Source organism: Chrysemys picta, chromosome 10 (genome assembly GCF_011386835.1).
Source record: "Chrysemys picta bellii isolate R12L10 chromosome 10, ASM1138683v2, whole genome shotgun sequence".
NCBI lineage: Eukaryota > Metazoa > Chordata > Testudines > Emydidae > Chrysemys > Chrysemys picta.
Genome location: NC_088800.1, coordinates 75,504,383 through 75,530,115, shown reverse-complemented (window position 1 = coordinate 75,530,115; position 25,733 = coordinate 75,504,383). Strand labels below are relative to the sequence as shown.

At 44.1% G+C, this 25,733-nt stretch overlaps 1 protein-coding gene across 3 annotated transcripts in view; it reads left to right on the top strand.

Annotated features, from left to right (window-relative positions):
* Window positions 1-25,733, top strand: part of ADAP1 (ArfGAP with dual PH domains 1) — a 109,813-nt gene that overhangs the window by 24,451 nt on the left and 59,629 nt on the right. For all 3 annotated transcript variants that reach the window (XM_008164677.4, XM_005289151.5, XM_042853169.2), the window contains one exon: window positions 12,706-12,788. In XM_008164677.4, the coding sequence (XP_008162899.1) occupies window positions 12,706-12,788 (83 nt within the window). The remainder of the gene's footprint in view (window positions 1-12,705; window positions 12,789-25,733) is intronic.

The window sequence follows — 25,733 nt, the reverse complement described above, 5'->3', positions numbered from 1 at the left end:
TCTTTTCCGTAGTGCCAAAGCTAGCATCGTATCCCCAAGACATAATCTTCCAGGATAGGACAATAAAAGAGAGATTCTACACAATATTATGCATGTAAACACTTAGGGTGGTGGAATCCAACATGACGAAGGTGCCATAGTATGTCCAGAATTACCCTGCTCCAGCATTTGGAGGGAGGGGAGAAAATCTGTTTATGTTGCTTGTCTGATTAGACCCATCTCTAGGGCCTGATCCTGCAAAATCCAGTGTGCCCTTGACACCAATTGAAGCCAGCACTTTGCAGGATAGAGGCCCCAGGAAGGCGGTACTTCCAGGAACGAGGTCATAGTGTTGGCCAATCGGCAAATGACAGCACCACTTTGTCACTCTGTCATGGATCGACAAGATGTGTGCTCTGCCCCAGCTTTTAAACGGTCCCTTGGAGGAACCCCTTCTGTGTGGCAGTCCTTCCCCTCCCCCCAAGAGGTCATACTTGTACTTAAGGTTGGGCCACATGGTCTCAATGCCTCTGAGACTGAAGCCTCTAGGCTCCAGCACTCTTTTTTTCATGCTGGGAGCTCTGCCCAGTGAGTCCAACTGAGAGAGACTCCTGGTCAGGGACTTGTGCATCCTTCAGGGACCCATGCACCTCAGCAAGTATATGCAGTGACACCTGGCAGCCTTTTAAAAACAGAGTAGGGGTTATTAGTCAACTGGAACACAGCATCGGAAGTCCTTGGATTAGCACAGAGAAAGGTTAAGATGTGGTCCATCTGGCCACGCCAGTGCAGTCAGCCAGCCAAGCTGCTATAGATTCCATTCTCGGCTTTGTCTCTCTTTCCCTTTGTCAGTCCAAGGTGAGGGCTCTGCCTGTCTGCAGAGGGCAACTCTTAACCCCGCCACCTGTCATCTTTCCCTTTGTTCTCAAGCCGGGGCCTTGGCTCTGTTTCCCTTCTGAGAGTGGAGGAAATGATTGAAGGATTCACAGAAGGACCCATATTGAATATAGAATCTGACTTCCTGCCTAAAGCAGACCAGAAAATACCTCTCAGTAACTCGGCGATCGAACCCATGTGCGTGATACTACTTTTACTGGATTCTTAATCCTGTTGCTATAGCTGTTAAGAAAAGTTCTCTTAATTTTCTTTTCTTTTTTTTTCCAAATAAATCTTCCATGGAGAGGAAGAGAGTATATGGGATCCCTAACTGATTGCTCTTGTTGTGTACTAGAATCTGTGTGTCTTTTTCTCCCCACCCCCTGTTCTAAAATACCCAATCCCAGGTGTAGGATTTTGGAAGCACCAGCTTGAGTCTGTCTTGGCCTGGCACTAGAGAATTGTTCATTTGCAAAGTGTTAGCAGATCTTGATTTTGGTCTGAAATGATTTTTGGTATCAGATCCCGGTACTGACAGTTAGAGAAATGATTTGAGTATGGGTAAATCACTGTAAACGACTCCTTTAGAACAATAATGCTGTCAAATGGAAAACAACCTCATCTTGTTACTGTTCCAATTCTCAAAAAAGTCTGCTCCTTCTCAGAAGAGTCTGGTGTGACACCAAACCATAAAACAAACAGCCTGCCCCCGGGGCACAATTGGAGTCCCATTCATCCCGGAGGGTAACGTTTCTAAGGACTGGTTAAGAAAACATCTCCCAAGAACCTAGACTTGTGGCCATTGTATTCGTAGGAAAAATAACAGAATTCAGGCTGGAACACTGGAGCTCAGTCATCTCAAAAAGGTTGTCCCCATTTCAATGGGGAAAAAGTGCTTCTTTACAAATTCAAGATAGTTCTACAATTTGCTACTTTTTTGCCCAAATTTTCTGCCGCTCCCTACAGGGAGCATGGCCCAGAGCCTTGATTACAGGGCTGGGCACTCAGAACCTGCCAGGATCTGTTCCTGCCTCTGCCTGGCCTTAATGCTTTGCTTGCATGCATCAGATGTTGAGCCAGACCTTGTAAATGCTGCTCGTGTGAGTGAGTCCCATTAACGTCAATGGGATTTCCCCTGTGATGAAGAGCTACTTTCACAAATAAGTTTGGAAGACAAGGCCTAGTATTTAATAAGGCCTCCTAGTCCCCCCCCCGGGGAGTTATGTAAATGCGATTGCATCCCAACCGAGGTTTGGAGAAAGTTGAAGTGACTTGTCCAAGGTCGCACAGCCCAACAGTGACACAATCTGGTGCCGCCTGTCTGCCATTCCCATGCTGAATCGACAAGAGCACAGCGCCCCCACCCCCCAGGCAAGCCACTGAGTCTCTTTGACCCAATTTCCCTGTTCACAAGTAGTGACAATAATACTTACATAATCATCCCTGAGGTGTCTCATGCAGTTTTGATTGACCTTTGGTTAAAGACACATCTTGATGGATAGCCAAGTTTTTGTTCACCCCTGGGGTGGTCCCTTCAGACAGGTTGCACTGTACCTAAGGAAGGGACAGGGCTCTTCTAAGAATGGTGTTTGTTGACACCAAGCAAGGGATCAGATAGTGTCCGGCCCCCCCCAGGTGCGTATGAAGAAGAAAGGGCACAAGAACCTTCCCAGCCACTTTGACTTTCCAGCCACTCCTTTTCCCCATGGACAAGCCGTGCTGGCCGGCTATGGAGGGGAGCACCCCTTACTGAATGGTTCAACAGCCTCCGTCCTCTTACAGACCGGGTAACACCCTTGTAGCATGTCTCCCAGAGTCCCCACTGGAGTGGTGCAGCTCTGCATTGCCCCATTGCAAGGCTGCAGCTTCTTAACTCAGCTCACCCCTATGCATTAACTGCTGTGGGAATGGTTGCCATCATTCAGCTCTGTGACTGTGCGAGAAGAAACGGCTGCTGATTTTTTCTCTTGCATTGCTGGACTGAAACCAACAATCTATTTACAGCTTCTTGAAAGATTCTGTGCAGAACATTAGTCATGTTCATTTTCCTGCCTTCGCATTTCTTGTGATACAGATGAGGAAAGTGGTCTGAAATTCAGTCCTCCTACAGCATACACAGAAATTACTTGATACCGGTGCAATTGAGACTATAGGATAGTCTGTAGCTAGAAGAGCAAACTGTCCACTTTAGGGCCTGTGGCCACGTCTGCAGCTGTTTCCAAGACCCGTTAGTCTAGCTCTGTTTGCTGCATATCAGGCTTTCCTGGGGAGAGCCTAACACAGGCCAGATGCTGGCACTGTTTCATCCACTGTGTTGTCTGTACTTACTCTGAGCAAAATTGGAAAAGCAACACTGTGCTTTAAAACATACCTGGAACCCTGTCTACAAATGCACTCCATAGCATCCTCTCAGGTGAGTCCATGTGCTTTGGGTGTTTTACATGCCAGCTTATTAAACTGTCCTAGCAACATCAAGAACAGTAAGGCAACAATCCATTGTACCTGTTGAAACTGGGAGACGCTTTCAATACAGGTACATGAGTGGCCTGAGGCAAGTGCCCCTTTAGAGATAGGCTAGGACAGGAAAACAGCTATCAGTCATCTGGCAGCCCACAGGAATCCAGGTCGCGTGTTCATTACTCACATTGATTTGCTACAGTATCTACCCACCCCTCTTTGCTAGGGAGCAGAGGGCTACTCAGGAAACAGTCAGACATGGAGGGTGTCTGAGCTGCGATTGACATGCCTGCTCCTGCAGCCTCTGACTCGCAGGAGTGGCCCTACTGGGAAAGACTACGCTCTGACTACTCACGTTTTGCTACGAGCAAGGACTGCACGTGTGAGGAAGGATTTGTAGGATCAGGCTCTAACCTGAGGAGCCTTCCAGCCCTGTAGACAGACTCACACTAGCTGGAACTAGCATGATAAAAATAGCAATGTGGACATTGCACTTCGGGTGGTAGGTCGGGCAGTGGCTGGAGCCCTCAAGTCAGGGGCACCAGAACAGAGGAGCCAGCGGGCCATGGCCCCATCATTTTTAAAAGTGGGAGGGCATAGTCTTAAGGGAGAGGGGGACAGGGGTAGAGAGGAGCAAGCGGCGTGCAGGACCCGGGGGAAGAGGCAGGGTCGGGGCAGAGGTCCGGGGAAAGAGGTGGAGCGGGGAGGGGTCCCCTTCTCAGGAGCTTCTGGCGTTCCTGCCTCAAGGCCACCTGACCCCCAGGGTCTGAGCTCAGATGACTAGCCCGAGTCTCCACCAGAGCTGCAACAGCCACGCTGCTCTATGTAGTGTGCTATCTTGAGCCTCTCTAGTGTGAGTCTGTCTGCCTGGGCTGGGAGGCTCAGTCCCAGCTGCAGTGTAGACATACCCAAGGTGAGCTGTGGATGAAGAAGGAAACCTACCAATACTTCTCAACAGAGGCAAAGACAAGTCTTAATTTGGCCACACAGCTGGCTGAAAACTGATTAGAAAAATACAGAAATGCCCCTCTGTATATGGCTTTACTTTCTGTGGATCTAAATCCACACCTTCACTCACTACTTACCAGCAGCAAGATGTTCAGATTGACTCGTAATCCTACGGTGGCACTCTGTGAGGTTGGGCATGGCTAATGCTATAAGTGAAATCTAGTGTGTTGTCTCAGTCTATAAAGTTATTTGGACCAGGCTTTGATCTTGATTATTCCAGGCTTACGTTGATGTGAGTGAAAGCAGCACCAAGCCCTTCATCTTTAACAACATAATATTTTAATGAATCAGCATTCAGTGCCCAAGTGTTTATGGTGGGAGTGGGGGACACATTAGATTTAAATAAAAGAGCACAAAGTACCATGGGCTTTTGCCATACCTGGGTTGCAATGAGATGACAAACCAGAGCGGTCAGGTGCTTTCAAATCCTCCAAGAAAAGCAATGTCCCAGTAGGGTTGATGCCCTGGATAGTCCTGTGGATATAAAGAGAGATAATTATAGGTAGGAAAAAAAGTGGTTTCTAATATCATTGCCATTGTGAAATTATAAGTACTTTAAAAATGTGTTCAGTCATTCAAAGCGCTGTTCTAGTTGGAAAAGCAAACAATGTATATTTATTGATATTTTTTTCCAGGTTTAATGTGCTCAATTCACAGATAGTTAGATGCTCGCTTGTTCTGTTCTGTTTTTGTTTTTTCCCTAACTACCAGCCCTGCAAATCCATGCTGGGCCCTGAAAGTAAAGTTGAGTCCTCCCCTGCCCATGCAGCAGCTGTAGCAGCATCAGTAATGTGGCTTCTGTTTGCCAAATTCTGCCCAATTTTTTTCCCTTTTGTCTGTGCAATCCCATTGTCTTTAGATCATGCCATCAGTTACAACTGTGTAACTCTATTGCCTTAATTGGATTTGCACAAATGTAACAGACTGGAATTTAGGAAGCCAGTCTGTTGATGTTCTGCAAACAAAGCTAGGATTCAGCTCACACTCTCATAGCTGGGTCGCCTCTTCAGACCTCACAAAAGCAAACGCAGTGGACCCATATTTATGTCTCTGAAGGCAGCAGGTGTGAAAACATGCATGGAACAGATCTGCTAAGGGAGAAGACTATCTACCCATTTACATAGCCACTTTTGGGCCAAAACCAAAGCCCAGTGAAGACAAGGGAAAGACTCCCATGGACTTTAAAGGGCTTTTGGATTAGGCCTATTAAGCCAGGCTGTAGCAGTGCGTTCTAATTTGTGTTAAAACAACAAGGAGTCTGGTGGCACCTTAAAGACTAACAGATTTATTTGGGCATGAGCTTTCGTGAGTAAAAACCTCACTTCTTCGGATGAGGTTTTTACTCACGAAAGCTCATGCCCAAATAAATCTGTTAGTCTTTAAGGTGCCACCAGACTCCTTGTTGTTTTTGTAGATACAGACTAACACGGCTACCCCCTGATACCTAATTTGTGTTGTGCTTTCTAGCCAGGCCACTGTAGTCTGTCTATGTTAAGCAAAGTTGTTTTGATTGCCCTCCGCACCAGCTCTGAGATACCAGTTGTGATTTGTGAAGGACGATTATTTTATTTGGTGTAGTCATTTTTTTTAGAAATAAGTAAGTGAGAACTTCTGAAACCATCATAAATGGGCATTAGCTAATGTAGGTAGCTATGGTGACGGTGACCTTGTCTTCTACATTTTGAACAGCACGGAGCAGTTGTTGGGGCTCAATAAATCATCAGGATATGAAGCATTGCAGGACAGGGCCGGCTCCAGGCACCAGCTTAACAAGCAGGTGCTTGGGGCGGCCAAGGGAGAGGGGCGGCACCTGCGGCAATTCGGGGGCGGCAGGTCCCTCACTCCCTCTAGGAGCGAAGGACCTGCCGCTGAACTGCCGCCGCCGATCGCGGCTTTTTTTTTTTTTTTGCTTGGGGCGGCAGAAATGCTGGAGCGGCCCTGTTGCAGGAGGTCCTTTGTCTCACAGGCCACATGCTTCCTTTAGCCAGGTCCCATGTTTGTGCTATTGTGAAATTTCCATACTTGAATCACACAACAGGCGGCCTTTTAACAAAAAACACGACTTTTTTTTTTTCTCATTTGGGTTTTTGTATCTCACACAGAAGATGGAGTTTGAAAATTTGCTTCCCCCACCTGTTAAAAAGGGTGCTACAGGGGGACTGGATGGTAACCTAAGTCACAAGGAGTCTCTGTCTGGTCAGTTGGCCTGTGGCACTTGACAGTGAAAACTGTAGGTAATTAGCAGAAGGCTTGTGTCAAACTTAAAAAAAAATCCTCCATTCTTATTTGCCTCTATGCGTCATCTGTTTTGTAGTGTGAACACATCCCATTAGGGGTCTTTTTGCATTTCACCTAGGTATTCAGGTCCAACCTGAAGAGAAGCATCATACAACACCGGCACCAATTTGGTGCTACTACACCTAGCCAGAAAAACCTCTGTTACATCGGCTTAAGCTGCACTGAGACGAGGCAGTGAGGTCCAGTGAGTGAGCCCCTGGACTGGGAATCAGGAGAACTGGGTAATACTCCCAGTTTACCACTGACTTGCTCTGTAACCATTGACAAGTCGTACCCCATCTCTGCTTGTGTTTCCCCACTCATGCTCTGCATTTTGAGAGTGTAAGCTGTCTGAGGCACAGATGCTATCTCGTTAAGTGTTTGTACAGCCCCTAGCACAGCAGGACCCCAGTCTCAGTTTGGGGCCTCTAGGTCAGTGTTTCTCAAACTGGTGCTGCCGCTTGTGTAGGGAAAGCCACTGGCGGGCTGGGCCGGTTTCTTTACCTGCCCCGTCTGCAGGTCTGGACGATCGCAGCTCCCACTGGCCGCAGTTCGCTGCTCCAGGCCAATGGGGCTGCTGGAAGCGGCGCGGGCCGAGGGACGTACTGGCCGCCGCTTCCAGCAGCCCCCATTGGCCTGGAGCAGCGAACCTGCGGACGAGGCAGGTAAACAAACCAGCCCGGCCTGCCAGGGGCTTTCCCTACACAAGCGGCAGCCCCAGTTTGAGAAACACTGCCCTAGGTGCTCTTGTAATACAAATAATATGTCAGAGTAAGTCCTGCTTGGCACACAGAAGTGCAGTCCTGGTAAGGCAAACAGCAGCATAGGTTGGTGCGAGAAAGGTTAGAATCTTCAAGGGCTGTGGGATACCTGCATGTGTTGCAGAATTAACCAGTTGCCGTTCTCCATAGCTTTGCTGCCATACTGTCAGCAGCTCTCTGTGCAAACCCTAGTTGTTATCAACATATGGCTCTGAGGCACAGTTTTCAAATTGTCGCTTCCCCAGGTGAATGTTTCAGAAAGTTGTGAGCCTATGAAAACAAGGGTATGTCATGGAAATGTGACAATAACCAATGCTACTGGAATCTGGTATCAATACTAACAAGATCTTCTTTCCCGTTAGCCATAAAACGTTGTGGTTAAAGGGTTTCATTTTATACCTGACTCCTGCCTACTTACTAAGGTATTAAGGCCAACCTTTTCAAAAGTCACCATTGGCTTTTTTGGGTGCCCAACTTGAGCCATTGTAAAATGGCCTGTTTTCAGAGAGCGGATACTCAGCACTTTCTAAATCAGAACTCTTTATGGTGTCTCAGATTGGACACCCAGAATCACTGGTCACTTCTGAAACTCTTGGCTGAGTTTGGAAAGTTCTACTGGAACATGATTGCTTGTAATCTACCCACTTCCCTCGATTCAGTGCTATGGGAATCTCCCCCCATACAAATCATCTTGTCTTTTGTTATAAATTCTAAAGGCTATTCATTCATATTGATTTATTTAATTCACAGAGGAGTTCTGTGTTACAATAGTACAGATACACAGGCTGTTTCCTGCACATTTCTAACCCAAATGCTCAACATTCTCAAAAATAATGCTGCTGTGAGCTAGATGTGGTGTTTAATTGGCCCATCCCTATGCAATGATTTTAACTGAGCAGGTGTTGTTTTTAACCAGAGTATAAGTGTTTTTTGTTTGCTTTTCTTCATATCTGTGACACTGAAGCTGGAGGGAGACCATTTATTCAAGGAAAATTGGCATTGGACTAGAGCAAGTTGAAAATTTTCAATCAAAACAGTTTCTTGATGGAAAACTGAGTTTTTGATTAAACAAAATTGTTTGTGAAATGTGTCTGCTTTCTGTGGAAACTTTTTGTCAAAAAAACCCAGCACCTGAAAACCAAAACTTTCAATTCAGAAAGGACATGTCCCAAATCCCAATGCTTTGTTTTGGCTTGATTCAACATTAAACTGCATTCTCATGAGCCATCGCAGTGCTACATGGGAGTCCTAGTTTTGGTGCCTTATGCCCCTACATCTCCCATGATGCCTCAGAGCCACGTGACTTCTCCTTTGCAAGAGAGGAGACTTGGGGCATCATGGAAGATGTAGTCCAACCAGGGGCGGCTCCAGGCACCAGCGCACCAAGCGCATGCCTGAGATGGCAAGCCGCGGGGAGCGGCCTGCCGGTTGCTGTGTGGGTGGCAGTCAGGGAGCCTTTGGCAGCGCGCCTGCGGGAGGTCCGGCTGGTAACGCGGATTCCGCGGCGTGCCTGCGGGAGATCCGCCGGTCCCGCGGCTTCAGCGCCAATTCAGCGGCGAGTACATTGAAGCCACGGACCGGTGGACCTCCTGCAGGCATGCTGCCGAATCCGCGTTACCAGCCGGACCTCCCGCAGGTGTGCCACCGAAAGCCATCTGACTGCCGTGCTTTGGGCAGCAAAATACCTAGAGCCGCCCCTGAGTCCAACCAGGGAGAACGGGAGCATAAAGTACGCCAATTACACCTCCCATGAAGCACGGTGGCAGTGCAAGCAGATACAGTTTGTCAGACTGCTTCAAAATGGAATGTTCTATTTGGGTTAACCCAATATTTCATTTCAATTTTTCCCAACCAAAACTTTACGTTTTCAGCCAAACGTTTTTGGGCTTTCAACAATAAGCCTAAATGTTCCATGGAAAAATTGTTTTGATGAAAATGAAATTTTTTCATCAACATTTTTCATGGGGAAAATACCCTATTCTCCAGCCAGCTCTTCATTGGACACTTCTGGTGTTTTTGCTTTATATTTTCAATGGAAAATAGCTTTGAAGCAGTGAGGAAGGGAGGAAGACATCTGTTTCTTTCCTATTAATTTCACCTCCCTAAATATATTTTTCCTGTGATGTGGTATATTTTAAAACATCATTAGACAGAGACTTGTCCTGAATCTGTGCCATCTACTTGTTTCATTTTAAATGGCATCTGACTCAGAACTAAAACGACTCAACTGACTCCATCTGGAACCTTTACTGCTGTCCCTTTGACCTGAAACCATCTGCTTTGTCAATGGCACGTTCTTAATTTCCAAAGGCAAGCAAGTAAACAAAATAGTATGAGATTTGGAGTTCTCAAGCACAATGCCATCTGACCCCTTCTTAGACCTCTAGTTCTGCCATCTCTTTCAAATGGGAGTTTTCCATTTATTTTAGTGGTAGCCTACTCATGTTCTGTTTTCTCTTTCTCCTCCATTAAATGTTGCTTTCATTTTGATTTTTTATTTCAGTTTGCTATTGTGTTGATTACAGAACAAAGATCCCACTACCATCTTTCTAGTCAGTTGCCAGGAATGACACATTCCCTGTATCTAACAGTCTGGCAGACTTTAGGTGGGTTGTAAGTTTTGGATCAGATTGCAAAAGCTGTGTATCTTCCTAGTTTAGAAATAGAAATTGGATCATTCCTAGAAATATCAACCTCATTAGTGGGCCCACTGGTCACACTAAACCTAATAAATGGCTGCAGTTATTTCTGCTTAGAGAACTCCTATTGATTTAATGGGAGTTTTGCATATTCGGTCCTGTATTGGCATGTATTGTCTGTTCCAACTTCTTTAATTTTTTACTTCTTTACCCTTCAGTTCAGTTTATGTAGAGCCTACGTCATGGTAAATACAGCTAAAATCAAACATGCAGAAATAAGTTTACAGCACGTATGTAGAGCAGCCCCAAGGGTGTGTTAAAGTGAAACATGGGTCTCATCCAAAGTCCAGTGGAAGGACTCCCATTGAGATCAGTGGGCTCTGTGTTCTGAAGCCTTTAATTAAGGCATGATCCTCATTGGTCCTAACCACTTGCAACTCCCGCTCACACCAGCGCAGAAATCCAGCCACATAGCACTTTACAAACATAAGAAGACAAGATCTGTGCTCCTCTGTAGAGTTTACAGTCTAAATTACAGCTACAAGCCTAACAATTAAGGATCAGATGTGAAAATAAGACGAAAAAGGATTTGGAGGCAGAGGGGGAAAGGCAGACCCAATACATTTATATTGCAGTAATGCCTAGAGTTCACAACTAAGATCAGGCCCTGTTGGCCTAGGCTCTGTATGTCTACACAGGGTATGTCTACACAGCATGTGAAGGTGTAGTGGTAGCATGGTTAGGCATGATCATGCTAGCCTAAATTTGACTAACATGGGTAACAGCAGTAGTGTAGACATGGTGACATGGGCTTTGGTATGGGCCAGCCCCTGGAGTACATATCCAAGTTCCCTGGCAGGCTTGAACTCAGGTGGCTAGCCCATGCCACCATGTCTACACTACTGTTGTTACCTGTGCTTGCTATATTAAAGATAGCATGGATATGCCTACCCATGCTCCAGTCACACCTTCATTTGTGGTGTAGACACACCCATAATGAGAGTCAGTTCCTGCCCCGAAGAGTTTATAATCTAAGTAGATAAAACAGACAATGGATGGGAGAAAAGAAATATCACTATCCCCACGTTGACAGACCAGGAAATGATTATACCTACAGTTATGAATGGATATTCTCTTGTAAATTTGATTAAGTTGTTCGCTGAAGCTAGAAATGAATTTTTATGATTAATTTTGTATTAATTTTCATAAGGAAACAAATAAAAACAAAAGATAAATGAATTACAGCTTGTATGTGCTACCCAAATACTGCACATTTCACAGGATATCCAATAAAATTATGCAATCACACAACTTTACAACTTGTCAAAGTTACAAGACCAGACAATACAGAATCAGGCAATATTACACAGACATAATACGTTAGGGTGAGGGTAACAATAAAATAAAAAGAAATACACAAATAGGCAAAAAAGGAAAGGAAGGAACAAGTGGATGGGAAGAGGGAGGTGAAAAGGCAGAGAGGTCAGATGTAATAAAAGTCTGACATCATTTGAGCTATCTCAGCATTCTTTATCCAAAGATATCAATTTTTAAAAAATTAACACTTTTTTTCTCTGAAGCATTTTTTGAGAATGAGGAAGTTATGCCAAGCAGATACTGTGTTTAATTTTCGTAAAAGCATAAATACATGTTGGGTTTGCAGACACTCCTTCCGTGCACACATTATTTGGTCACACAGATATGATGGGGTAGAAGTGCAATGAGCTCTGCAAATGATGAGCAAATCTAACCCCATACGAGGCCATAGCTAAGTGATACTCTTGCTGAGATCAGTTAACCTATTTCTAAATGTTCCACAAAAAACAAACTTGGAGTAACACGTGGTGCTCTTAAGATTGTAGGTCAATAGACAGGAACAATTAAAACAGTCTTGAGGCTACAGCAAATTTCAGGCCAAACTCACATAGGTCCCCTGATTAATGCTAGCAGTCACTTTTTTATTTTTAACTTATTTGTAATCTTTGATCTAAATGGTTTTTCTGGAAATAAAGATCTTGTGTGCCATATAAATGACACCAGTTTTCTTTCTGGAGATTTCAGTTGGAAATGTAGGGCATTTAACAATAGACGGATGGTTTTCTACAAAGTTTTCTGCTATGCGCTTTGAGTTCATCTCTTTTACACTGTGAAGTACCGTCTCATGTTGATGCACAGAGATCTCTTTGCATAGGCTCCAGGCATTGAGAAGAGATGATACCTCTCAATCTTTAATTGCTAAAAAGTCAACCATTTGAATGCGTTGCCATAAGCATGCCCGATTTCTGCTGTATACCGTCAGCACTGAAACAATATTCTCCTTTTGTTCCTGGACTGATCCCCCTTGTTAAAGAATTCAATCCAGCAAATGTATTTCCTGGCCCAGAATTCCGAATTGAAATGAAATAATATTTGAAATTAGTCCTAAGGAGGACATCTTGCACCGAGGCTAGATGCTGAGTTACTCTGCTAATTTTTGCATATAAATTTTAAAAAGTTCCATTAGAATTGTGTGTACAAGAATCAACTTGTGGTCTAAATGACAAACAGAGGAAACACAAGCCAAGCCAATGACTCTGGCTGGTGTACAGTTTAATTTTTGGAGGGCTTTCAACTTGCACTCGCATTTCCATTGAAGAATTAATGATCATAAATTCTTTTTTAGCTTATTCTGGACTATGTCTCCTTTTCTGTGTGTTTTTTTTTTTCAGACTGCTACGAGAACAGTGGATCAGAGCCAAATATGAAAGAAAAGAATTCATTTACACTGAGAAGCAAGAGCCTTATTCTGCAGGTAGTGAAAGAAATTCTCAGCAGATGATTTTTGCTGTGTACAAAAGCATCCATTTCCTTTCTGTGGTAACATTGAAAAATTACATCTCCCTAGGCAGGAGGGGAAAGTGCAACTCTTTGGGAAAAGACTCCCCTTGGGATTGGGTCGAGACTTTAGAGTCCGATCCAAAGCCCGGTGAAATCAATGGAGGGGTCATTTCATTGACTTCAATGGGCTTTGGACCATGCCTGTGACCAACAAAAAAAGTACAAATAGGATACTTTCTGGTAGCTGGGTGTGTTAATGGGAATTAAAATATAGGTCACTATTTGGTAAGGATATCATCAGGAAGAGTTTTCCATTGGGGTTATTAACTCATTTGGTTTTGTTGTGATGTCTTTGTACGTAAGTATTTGGGGGCAATATTTTTAAATTGTTTTTCATGCAAGGTGACAGTATATATATGTGTGTGCGTATGTATGTGTGAGTGCCATCCTCTTGTGTGTGTGTGTGTGTATGTGTGTATATGTGTGTGTGTGTGTGTGTATATATATATATATATATATATATATATATATATATATATATATATATACACACACACACGCTCTTGTGATTAGGGTCTAAAATTCAGCCCACATTTAAGTGCCAAGTTGACTGTTGTTTTTAACAAAAGAAATCAGAGGGTTATCCTTTAGAATTATCACAATGATAGCTAAGCCATCTGATTTGATTCAAAAGTCGTGTGGATCCTTCCTACCTCCCCATTAACTTCAGGCCAGGAGGTTATTACTTATGTATATAGGGACTGATCCTTCTCCCATTGCAGTCAATGGCAAAACACCCATTGTCTTCAAGGGAGCAGGGGCAAGTCCATGGCATAGCAAGTGTACTGTTGAAAAGGCTTCCCATGCAGCCATCAAAGTCTCTCTTCCAAATAGTTCAAATCCGTGCATGCAATACAATATAGTGAGGAACCGTGGTGGCTGTAGATAGATTGACTTGTGGAACAGATGGATCTTCAGAAGAGTTTGTTGGGGATCTTTTTAAGTGGAAGTTTGAGGTTTGGCGAACATTACTTTTGAGGCTGTTGTGGGTGACGTGAAAGAAGACCTAAAATTGGCTGGTTTCCTGTTCTTTTCTTTTCACCAGATGAAGGTGGCATTGAATTTATTCTGCATTTATATTGTACTGTTTTTTGTATTTTTACACCAGCTATGTGCATGGATGGCGCCGGAATAATTTTATTAACGAGGACCTTGTTAGTGACGAAAAGATTAAAATATTAATTTAGTGCTGCTTGTGGAGCCTAATAATAAGCAGGTAGCACCAGTGGTTTGCTGCTAATTGAACCATAATTAAAATCTGACCTCGTATATACCCAGTTTATGGTCAAAGAATTTCTGCTAGGCCATTTCATGTTTATATGTCACTACATAGAATGTACATATTAGAGAGAGAGTGTGTGTGTGAATATATGTATGTATGCATAAAAGTGGTGTATTTGAGATTTTCAAAGCTGCCTAGCAGATTTATATACAGTTTGTTAATTTTAATGGATGGTGTATATATCCATTAAAATGGATCTCTCTATATAAATCCCCTAGACAACTTTACTGTGCACCAAATATTAATCTTTAGTGTTAAGGCACTTTAATTACAGGCCTAACTTCAAACGCATGAGTAATTCCATTAACTTCCATAAAATGACTGGGGTTTAAAGTTAAGCATGTGCATCAGTGCTTTGCTTTGGATTGGGGCCTACGTGTTTTGAGAGTTCTAAACAGATGTTGTAGCAAGGATTCAAACAGGAGTTAATTTTAGCGGCATATTTTACAGGCGTTGTCTGATAACTTCATTAGTCAGGGAAAACTATGCATTGTTTAAGCACGTATTGATGCACTCTGGGTTGTTGTTTTTTTTGCTTTTTTTAAAAAGCTTTAATGAAAAATTAAATAGAGAACAAAATAGAACAATGAGACATTTTTAAATGAATATCACAGCCATTTCTGCCAGTCTCTGGACAAAGGAATGCAACTACATGCATCTGTATTGCTGTATGCTTTTAGCTCATCTTTTCTTGGGGGGGGAGAGCAGGGGGGGGGGAAAGAGAATTTGTCACAGTTAAGACCTGACACAGGGCCCATGTATATTAGCCACAAATGTAATCTAGAAATATTAGCCAAGATCTGCAGCTATGGCCAATGAATGCACAATACAAATCAGCCGTGGGGTTGCAAAAAAAAACTTGTTAGCCACTTTACTGTCCCTCAGTCCTGAGCCAGCTGCATGCCAGTTTGGTCATGTGGCACAAGTTAGAGCGGCCTAAGAGCTCCTCTAATTTACACTGCCTGCAAATGGCTCCAAGATCAACTGCAGTTTGTCAAGACAGAGGAAAGTCCTGACTAGAGATGGCTGAAACTTGGAATATTCAGTTCACGGGAAATTTCAAAATTTGTTCTTGGTCCAAATCAGAATGAAAACAAATATTTTCAAAATTTCCCATGAATCAGAATTTCCAAAAGATTTGAGTTTTGGAAAATGTTCCTTTTGGAATTCCAAAATTTCATTTTAATTTGTTCATTGTTATATTTATAACTTTTTTTACATTATTTCACAACATGGCAGTACTAGTAATGCATAATATGTGCTATTGCTGCTGACTTATCATAATCTGATGTACTAATTGAAATAGTCTTTTTATTTGTTAATTTTCAGTCGTTAAGGGCGGTTGTACATGTTGAAATATTTTATCTTGTTTTTCTAGATCAAAGTTTCTACTGTCCCTGTTCTTATGAAACAGTTTAACACTTTGTGTCAACGACTCAACAGGAGCCACAAATTATGCACTGCTACTACTGGCGTGCTATGAAATAATGTAAAAATAATTTGAAACTGACGAAAACCCATACGATAAAACAAACTTTTGGAGTTCTGAAATGAACACATTCCCTGAAATGAAAATTGTCCTGAGGAAAAAGCTTTTCGTTTCTGAATATTTCTTCCCGTGAGACTGTTCTTTGAAATCAACACAGTTTCTGAAATGATTTGATTTTGAAGAAAATGTCATTTTTTATCGAAAAAACTGTTTCAGTGCAACACTTCCATCCAGCCCTAGTCCTGACCACACTGTGTGCTCTGGCCATACCCCTCCCACCAAATGCTGGGTGAAGTGGCTTAGGAACCACAACGCCAGTTTGGTCAATTCCCCCTATGCTGGAACGAGCAGTATGTGGCTGGCTGCCCCATGCTTATGGCTTCTTTGCACTGCAGGAACACATCAGGGGATCTGGGCCGCTGGTGGTCGTTAATGACCTCCGTCCTATACAAAAGGTGTCTTATATCACAACCATGCATAACACATCTCACTGGAGTGTGCATTTTCCCTCTTTTGTGTTCCATGTGAAGTTTCCCCCTTAACACTATGTTTGACTATTTTTCTCACCATGCTGGATTCCCTGGAGAGGCGCTAGATTGCCAGTTTCCAAGTATGAAACATTTTGCTACTAACAGAGACATCAGGCTCCATTTCCTAGTGTTTGCTGGAAGATTTAATTCCATCTTCCAATCCCAGGGGCAATTTTGTGCTCTAATATCTTTGCAATAATTGCATAAAAAATAAGAGAAAGCTCTTCTTTAAGTAGCTCCAAGCAAGGTCCTTTTCCAGCCAGTCTAATAACAAGAAGTATTTTTTGAAGCCCTGATCAGAAATTCAGCTTACTCTGTTTCTGAACAGCCTCTGGGGAGAGATTGTCTAGAGTCTGTAAATGCCAAACAAAAACTACTGCAGCCTGACTGACAGTCACCGCTTAAAGGAGTCTCGGGACTGGAATGTCAGATGTTGCAAGTCAGGACTGAGGTGCACAGGGAAGCAGGAACAGAGTCTGCCAGGAGGATGTGAGTAAACCCTACAGCTGCCAGAGAGCAAGAGGAGGAAGGACTCCGGGCTGTGCAGGGAATAAAAGGTTCCATCCCATAGCGGTTTTGCAGAGCACCTGAGCCGGCTGTCATTGGGTCTCTTTGCTAGGTTAGTCTGCCTGGGGGGATAGGAGCGGTGAGGGGGAATTCACTCTTACAGCCGGAGTAAGCTGGGACTTGCACTGCTGCTCTGATTTCATACCCCAAGTGCTATGGGAGCACGTCCCCACCCAGCTTACCCCCCCCCCCCCAAAAGAGTCTACTGGCTTCAGAAATCAACATCCAATGTACCTAGTTTAATGTTTATTAAAATAAACCCTTCTTTCTGATTGGGGGAGGGGGAAGGATGAAGTTCGGAATTGGATGTCTTGTCTCTAGCATCTAGCGATAATGGAGCTTTAGGGAAATCGTCATTAGTAATAAATAACAACCTCCAAGTACAGGACTCCTTGTCCGGAATCTGGAGTGTAACCCAAATACAGATCAATTCAAGCTTTCCCCTCACCCCCCACCATGCTCCCACTTATGCGTTTATGTTGTGATGCAGCATATCCCCTTTAAGCACCTGAAGGGTTTGCTGGCCAGATCCTGGCCTTCTTCCATGTGTAGGTTGTACTTACTACATTTGGCTCTCTGTCCCCCTCTATAGCTGGACTACACAGACCTATGGGTCTACTACTGGATTTGAAGTAATACACCTGGGCCTTCTAACGCAGGCAGTAGAGGCTTGTGTTTTTTAGATCCAGAAGCCCTGGATTCAGTCCCTGCTACCGATGAGCCATCCAGAGCCATCCAGTGACATGGAAGCAACAGTCATTTCCTCCCCCCTGTTCTCCAAAGGGGGATTGCACTGGAAACCCCATGAAGGGAATTTTGCAGAGTTTCTCTCCTGCTCTGTAGCTGTAAGGCCTCATGGTGTTCCCAGCTACATCCGTATCTTTCAGCTCCCATGCTTCGGTTCTCCCCCGCCACGCACGCACACACACACTGATGGTTTCATTGCTTCAGAAGGACCATCATTAATGGGTATAGTAGCCCCATAGATTTTAGAGTGAGGAGTCATTTCGAGTTCAGATGGCGCAGGAAGATTAGCAAAACAGCAATTAAATGCTTCAGTGATCTGCTATGGATACTTAACTGAGTTATACCTTTGATCTGTGGGAGCTGTTTAATTTCAAATGTAGTATTAGAGCTAAATAACTTGTTCACCCTCGCCAAATTTTGAAGCAAAGAACTATTTGCATCTCAGTAATTTAGATTAATGCTGAAAGTTTGCATTCCTCGGGCAATTGAAACATTAGTGGCACAATGACATATAATGATACTAGTTTTAAAGTGTCTCAGATCGTTGTGTGTGGTTCAGCCTGGCTTAGTTTCTTTTGATAAATGAGCTGATTAAATTACTGTCAGTCTACAGCTCGTTATTCCCTTTAACTCAGTTTAATGGAGCACGAGTTTTGTATTTGTTTGGAACTGGGAATGGAGATAATCCCAAACAAAGTATAGGGAAGATCTGGAACCAGAAGTCATCAGAGAGGGTTTTACTTTTCCCTCAATCATTTTGAAAAATGTAACGTTTTCCCTTGGAATATCATAGTTAGCTGTCGGCATTTAGGGGAACATTTTCAAAAGTGCCTTAATCCCACTGAAAGCCAAGTCACTTAGGTGCTTAAGGGTAACACTTTCAAAATCAGCTGCATGTATATTTGTGACCGAGGAGAAGTATGGTGAGAGGAGGGAGAGGGTGCCAGCTTCAGGGTTAAAAGTCATGAAGGTTGCAGCCCTTTGTGCATGCCGGGCAAAGAGCAGGAGAATGGTGTGGATATATGGCTTGGAGTTGGTGGTGGGTACAAATGGGAAAAGTTAAATGATCTGAAAATGACCAACATTCCAACTGTCCCTTTTATTGTCCCCGGATAAATCCCTTCCGGACCAGTGCTGTTTGTGTGCTGTGTTACTGTGCATGCTGGACCCTAAGACAGGTAAAGGGGATACTCTGGAGGATGCACGTGCAGCTTGTCTTTGTACTTGCTTTAACAGAAGAAAACAAGAAGGGACAGCTGGTGATTCCTCTCTTCAGTGGGTAGTAAGTCACTTGATCCTTGCAAGGAGAAATGACTTGACTTCACTGTTAGGATCTTTAAAGCATCCATTCAAAGGCTTGATATAGTGAGTGCTCTCTCTGAGAGGGCTAATCTGTGTCTTGGGAAGCTAACAGAACTGCCTCTGTATGTGCGTATGCCGAGGAAGGCAGTAACATCTCTCTTTCTCAGCTCTCTCTATTGTCCAGCACATTAATGGGATCCGTGCCTGTACGTACACTATACGTTCACCAGCACAGACAAATGCAACCCACCCTATGGACATCAGTAATTTTATTTAAAATTTTTATTCTATTCCCATAGGACCAAACAAAATGAATCTATTGTCTAACTCAGGGGTAGGCAACCTATGGCCCGGGTGCCAAAGGCAGCACGCGAGCTGATTTTTCAGTGGCACTCACACGGCCCGGGCCCTGGCCACAGGTCCGGGGGGGCTCTGCATTTGAATTTAATTTTAAATGAAGTTTCTTAAACATTTTAAAAACCTTATTTACTTTACGTACAACAATAGTTTAGTTATATATTATAGACTTCTAGAAAGAGACCTTCTAAAAACGTTCAAATGTATTACTCTGGCACGCGAAACCTTAAATGAGAGTGACTAAATGAAGACTCGGCACCCCGCTTCTGAAAGGTTGCCGACCCCGGTCTAACTAAACACTGTCCCCAGCAAACTAGAATGAAATGACTGGCGGCAACTAAACCAGCTTTAAATGTTCCTTCCAGCTTTCGCTCTTGTTTCCCTTGTCCTTATCCTATTGCCCTTCTCCGGTGGAAGCCGCCTATCCTTCGCTTCCCTCCCCTCCTCCTCCTGTTTCATCGTCGTCAGGCATCTTATAAAGGCTGAGATTTCTCAAAGATGCCTTAAGGTGAGGTGCCTAACTCCCGTTCGCCGGGGAGATCACAACCGATGCAGTAGAGGTGTTCTGTATGTAGAAGCTACGGTCACTAACTTTCATCTGTTTTGGCAAGATTTAAGATCATCTCACTCTTGGTGGCTGACCCGGCACTGCTGCCGTATAGGACAAGAGGCTATGTTGTCAGGAGTCAAGGCTTGCTGGCGCTCCAGCTGCTTATTATGCATTGGATTTATTTTGCCTTGCGATCGCTCAGCAGGAGATGGCATTATAGACGCTCCGGAATGTTGTAGCCTGGAACCTGATAAACTGAGCGGGGCAGATAAATGGATGGAGCATCTATGGGGCAGAATATATATAACGTATCACTGGGGGAAAAAAGCTCTCTATGAATTCTACTGTGTAAAATGGAAGGCTGATTTCAGAAGGCTCCAATTATCCAGGCCCTTGAAACTCACCCCCGATTATCTTCTGGCCTTCATTAAACCATTCATGTCAGGGCTGTCACTTGCTAACTGTCACTGTGGCTGGGTAGCTGCTAAGATAATGCCCTAAGTCTGAGGTCCTGCTGCGGTGTGAGATGTTGTGACGCTTCACAGGTTGGGCTGAGTGTAAGAAGCATTGCATAGTTCTGTCAATGCCTGTGCTTAAATCCTATCGATCTTGTTGCAAGTTGCACATATTACAAAAACCATGGCCGGATAGTACAGTTGTAGCCCAGAACACTGCCGTGTCCCTGTTGTGAGCTGTACTGTTAGGAACCATTGTTGTAGACCCCTGGAGCACTGTCACTGAAGTGTATTCGTAGCACCACTAGGTGATAATTATGGGCAGTCGGGGCAAATTTGTGTATTAGCTGCACTGGGGGTTGAAGAAAGCTGTAGTGGTTGAGTGGAAATAATGTGAGGGGAGGAGGGGTTGGTGCCGTACCATCTCCGCTTCTCCCTACATCCTTTGTAAACTTAACCAAGGGAGTGGATGTGCCGAAGGGAAGGAGAGAGCGGAACCCATAGCACTCTGTCTCCTCCCGGAGCAGTCCTGGGGCATCCCCAGGCTAGGTGTAAACTCAGCACAGCTCAGGACAGAACTCCAAGTATTTCGCCTGCCAAAGTGATGCTGTTGTAGATGAGAGATCTTCTGCCATCTGCTGGTGTAAATGTGGTTGGGCAAAATTAGTGAATACAAGTACCTTGCATCATATTCCTATGTGGCAGGTAACGGGTACCAAGGACACGACGTGTGTGTGTGTGTGTGTGTGTGTGTGTGTGTGTGTGTGTGTGTAAAACAATCTCTGTGGAGAGTGGGAGAAGAAGGATTTCCCAGTGGTCACAGCCCTAGCCTGGGTTGTAGGAGATCCAGATCCAGTTCCCTGCTCCATCACAGACTTCCTGTGTGACCTGGGACAGTCCTTTAGGCTCTCTGTGCCTCAGTTCCCCCTCTGTAACATGGCTATAATAACACTGCCCTGCCTCACAATTAAGTATATTAAAGACTGAGAGCTGCTATTAAAGACTGGGATACCATAGAGTGAGTGCCAACAAGGAGAGGGGGACATTTTAAATATTACATACCCTATTACCAGCCAAAGGCATATGCATAGTAATTGGATCACATACTGCTCTCAGTTAAACTGGTGTAAATGCGGAGTAACTTCATTGACTTACACTGGTGTAAGAGAGAGAAGAATCTGGCTCATTGTTCTTAAAGGGCCAGAGTTCAGGGTATAGGAAGGAGAAATCCCATTGGTGAGCTACAGACGTGGGAGAAATGTGGACTGTGCAACAGTTTATCTGGTGTAGAGCTTTCTTATTTAATAAATCATTAACACAATTCTAGAAAGTGACGTGTGTGTTTTAAATCAGAGAGTGCAAGTGCTTTTAAATACAACATAAACTGACAGTAAAACAGCATCGTCTAATGAAAAGTTCAGCCTTCTGCAATTTTGCTATGGAATTTAATGCCGTGCTACTTTCTTGTATTTTTTTTTTAATCCTATAAATCACATTGATGTTAATTCCCATACCCCCTTTACCAGGTTACAGAAGAACAATCAATGACAGGAGAGGATTTAGTGGCAGGAAAGGTGGATAAATGCACTGCTACCAAACCTGTGTGCTGGCGTGAAATCACTCTAACAGAATAAGAAAACAGTGGGCTTCCCTTAATCACTCCCTTCATTGTTACTAAGTATCCATAATGACACATTTTGATTTCAAAAAGCTTCAGTCCAGATGCTGAATTGTCACAATCATTTGCCAGGGGAGGGGTGTAAAGATCAGTGTCCATCTTTATGTAGAAGTCACCTTTCATTCCTAATAAGCCACCTTGAATCATGGCCGGCCAGATCCTCAGCTGGTGTAAATCCAGATAGCGCCCTTAAAATCTATGGGGCTACTTGGATTGATGTCAGCAGAGGATCTGAAATGGGACCTTTAAGGTGGAAGCCAGAGCAGGTGGATGTGCATGTGACTAGACACATATAGGATGATATTATATAATGTGGAGGAGGTGTTTATAGCATGGGCCAATTTTTACTCTATTCAAGCCTATTGAAGGCAATGAGTGGGTGGAAACGAAGGCAATGTTTAGCTGCGTATATGTATGCATGTCCATAACACTTTTCCCAAATGCTATCTAGAATAATAGCGTATAAGTTAGTCCATATTGTTGGCTATATGAATATAATATTAATGTAGAATTTTGGCAATATTACAACACCCCGAAATACCAGCAAAATCTGTTAGTCTGTACTGGAAATATTATCTGTTTTCTGCCCAAAAAGATTTTCATGTGACTTGGGAAATGCAGCTGGAATTCTTTCTCATCTGCACTTGAATTTGAAGGAGACTTTGCTGGAAAGGAAATAACGAAAATGCATGAGACATAAATACACTCCTCTTGGCTATGAGAAAGATGCTCTTATTAGCTCTGTCTGACCTGCTGAGACACGGTGCAGTTTATTTTGGGCCTGATCAGACAAAGTGGTGAGCAGCACAGCAGCTAAACCCCAATTATTTTAACTGACAGGTCCAAGACAGAGGATGAGGTCTGACTGCGACTAGCTAGCGAAAGCGCTAAGTGTCTGAGCAACACATCGTCTCTAACACACTGCAGCCTTGTATTTTTGTTATATTACACACAGCCTCAAAACCGAAGCTCCTCTCTCCTCCTACTTAGCTTCTCAAGCTGTGTGTGAAGCTGAGCTGAAGCAAAAGAACAAACAAGCCCTAGTGATAATCTAACGAGGGCAAAGCTTACTGCTCATCAGACAGCCCATAACACAAGATGGGCTATGTTAACCAACCAGCGCAAAGAAAATACAACACAAGCTGGGAGGCACAAAGTCATTTGTCTAAATGTGAACGCCCAGGGTTCTTAAGCAAAGGGAGCTTGCAGTGCTATCCGAACCAGCGCCATCCGTCTTGGCAATGCAAAGGTTTGTGCAGTACAGTGCGAAAAACATGCATAACGCCTCACTCTTACAATTGTCCCTAAAGCCCAGCAGCGGAAACGTTAAGAGTAAGAAGCATGGTAATAGGTGAGGGCAGTAGACAAAGAGATGAGTTGTTGGTAAGAGCCAGTGTCAGTGTGTGGAGTTAGATGGTAGCTGCGGGTGGCAGAGAAGAGCTGGTTGTAAGCTGTGATTTTGAAAAAGGACGAGGAAGCAGAGAGGACGGAGGTGGAAAGACTGTTAGGGCGGCTACTGCAGGGAGGTAGGCACTGACCTCCAAAGGAAAAGGAGGACTGAGATGAGGCTAGAAGTAGAGTGGGATGGTCATTTTTGGATGACATTTTTTCATTGGAAAATGCCAGTTGATCAAAACTGACCCTGTTCACAGGAAAGGGCCAGTTTTGACAAATTTCTTCGTTTACAAAAATGTTTCAAAATTGTCAAAATGTCCCATTTCAACACTTTCAAAATGAAAAAGTTCTATTTTAGGGGTTGAAATTACTTCATTTTGAAATGTAGGTTTTAATTTATAGTATTTAAAAAAAGACAAAGGGGATAAAAATGTAAAAGGTCAAAATCAAACTGAGACATCTTGAAATTATCGAAACGAAACATTGTGCTTGAGCCAATCTGCAATAACTTTTGGAGTTTTAAGATTTTGACTTTTTGGGTTGGGGGAAAAAATCTTAAATCACAAAATCAAATCGCAATGCAGGAAAAACATTTCCTGCCCACCTCTAGGTAGAAGATGGGGGCAGACTGGGGTTGTGTCTCCAGATGTACTTTACAAGTACGGGACATAGCAGGCAAGAAGGTAATCAGAATAATGGAACTTTAAGGATTATGAAGCAGCTGTTTTCAGGAATGCTGAGATTTGTGCCCAACTTGTTAGTGACATGTATCATGTATTTTTAGCCCTGGTGGTTTCATGAAATTGTCACTGGACTGATCACTGGTCATAAAGAACAGGCCATGCTTTCAGCACAAGGGGCAGTAAGGACCCCGCTATACCACCAGGTAGCAGAGTTTCTAGTTGGAATTGATGTCCAGAGGGGTAGGGAGGTGGCTGCAGAATAGGCTACCTAAGTCAGTGATGTTCTTGGGTGGATGAGCTCTGCTTAGGACTGAAAGCTGCAAGCTGAGATGAATAGTGTGTTGTCATACAGTCAGCAAGTTTTTATATTGCAACCCACAGGGGGAAAGTAGCGAGAGAGAGGAAAATCCATACCCCAGCTAGGGAGATATTGAACAGAGAAGAGAGAACACAGAGCTTGGAGGGAAGGAATTTTCTCCAATGTCTTTCGTTCTCTCTCAATGCAGTTCCCTTGGCAGGAGGGAGGAGGGTCAAAGCAAAAAAGAAAATGATGCTTGGGAAAAGGTCTTTATGAAAGAGGCAGCTGCAAAGTCTCAATTATGGACCCTCAAACAGTGTCAAGCGTAGAAGCCATTTGTGCATTCTGGTTTCTGCAGTAGATGCTGGAAGTAGCAAATTGTTCCATGCACTGTACTAGCCCCGTACACTGGTTGTGAGGATTTGTGGCAGAAAGCATGCAAAGCGTAGTGCACAAGATCTTGAACAATTGCTTGTGAAATAACTCTATGTGCAGAAGCAAAGGAATGTGCTGTTCACAGGGGAGAGCGTTGAGTGGTTAGCGCTCAGAATTAGCATCCTGGGTTCTCGTCCTTGACCTATCCCTGTCTGGCTATTCAGTCCGAGCAGGACGCTTATGTGCCTGTATGTCCAGTTTATCCATTTGTAGAGTCCTACTTTCTCTCCCCTGCAAAAAATGTTGTTATGCAGAATTAATGTTTGCAAAGCACTGTGGGTTCCTAAGATGAAAAGTGTTACATAGATAAGGGCAAAGAAATTGGTGGTGGTATTTTCTGATTGTAGCTAGCTTCCCTGCAGAAAGGTACATGAAAATAGCATCCATGTTGTGAGAAATTCTAGTCCCTGGGTTTTTCCTATGAATGTGTACAGGGCCGGCTCTGGCTTTTTGGCAGCCTCAAGCAAGCAAAAAAAAAACAACCAAGAACCTGAGGCGCGGCCGGAGCACGGGTGCAGGGGGACCGGCTGGCGGGGGGGGGGGGAGGAGGAGGAGGAGGGAGCGGGCGGGAGAGAGAGAGAAGGGGGCAGCCAGGGATACAGCAGGGCCGCTGCCACGCGGCCCCTCCCGCTGCGCCGCCGCCTGCCGCTCCGGTTGGCGGGGAGAGAAGGAAGAGGACTGCCCTGCAGGGCACTCTGGTTCTCTGCGCCGCCGCCCCCTACAGGGCGGCCGGAGCGGAACCAAAAAAAAAAAAGCGGCCGTGCCGCCTTAGGATTAGGCAGAATGCCGCCTCGAACAATCTGCCGCCCCAAGCACCAGCTTGCTCAGCCCTGAATGTGTATCCTGGCTTCTGTTTTCTTTCTATGTTTAATCAAAGATTTCCCTTTTCTGAATCTTTCTGCTAATATGGTGCCTGAATGATATGCACTGAAGGGCTTGATTCAGTTTGTGGAGAACTCCTGCGTTTTGGATGCAAGTATTTTCAGTGAAAGTGAAATGTACAGGGGAGTAAAGAGTTGGTTGCATTAGTGGCTCTGTAATAGACAGGTAGCATTTCTAAAGCTCTGATGTTCATACTCAGACACTTTGGG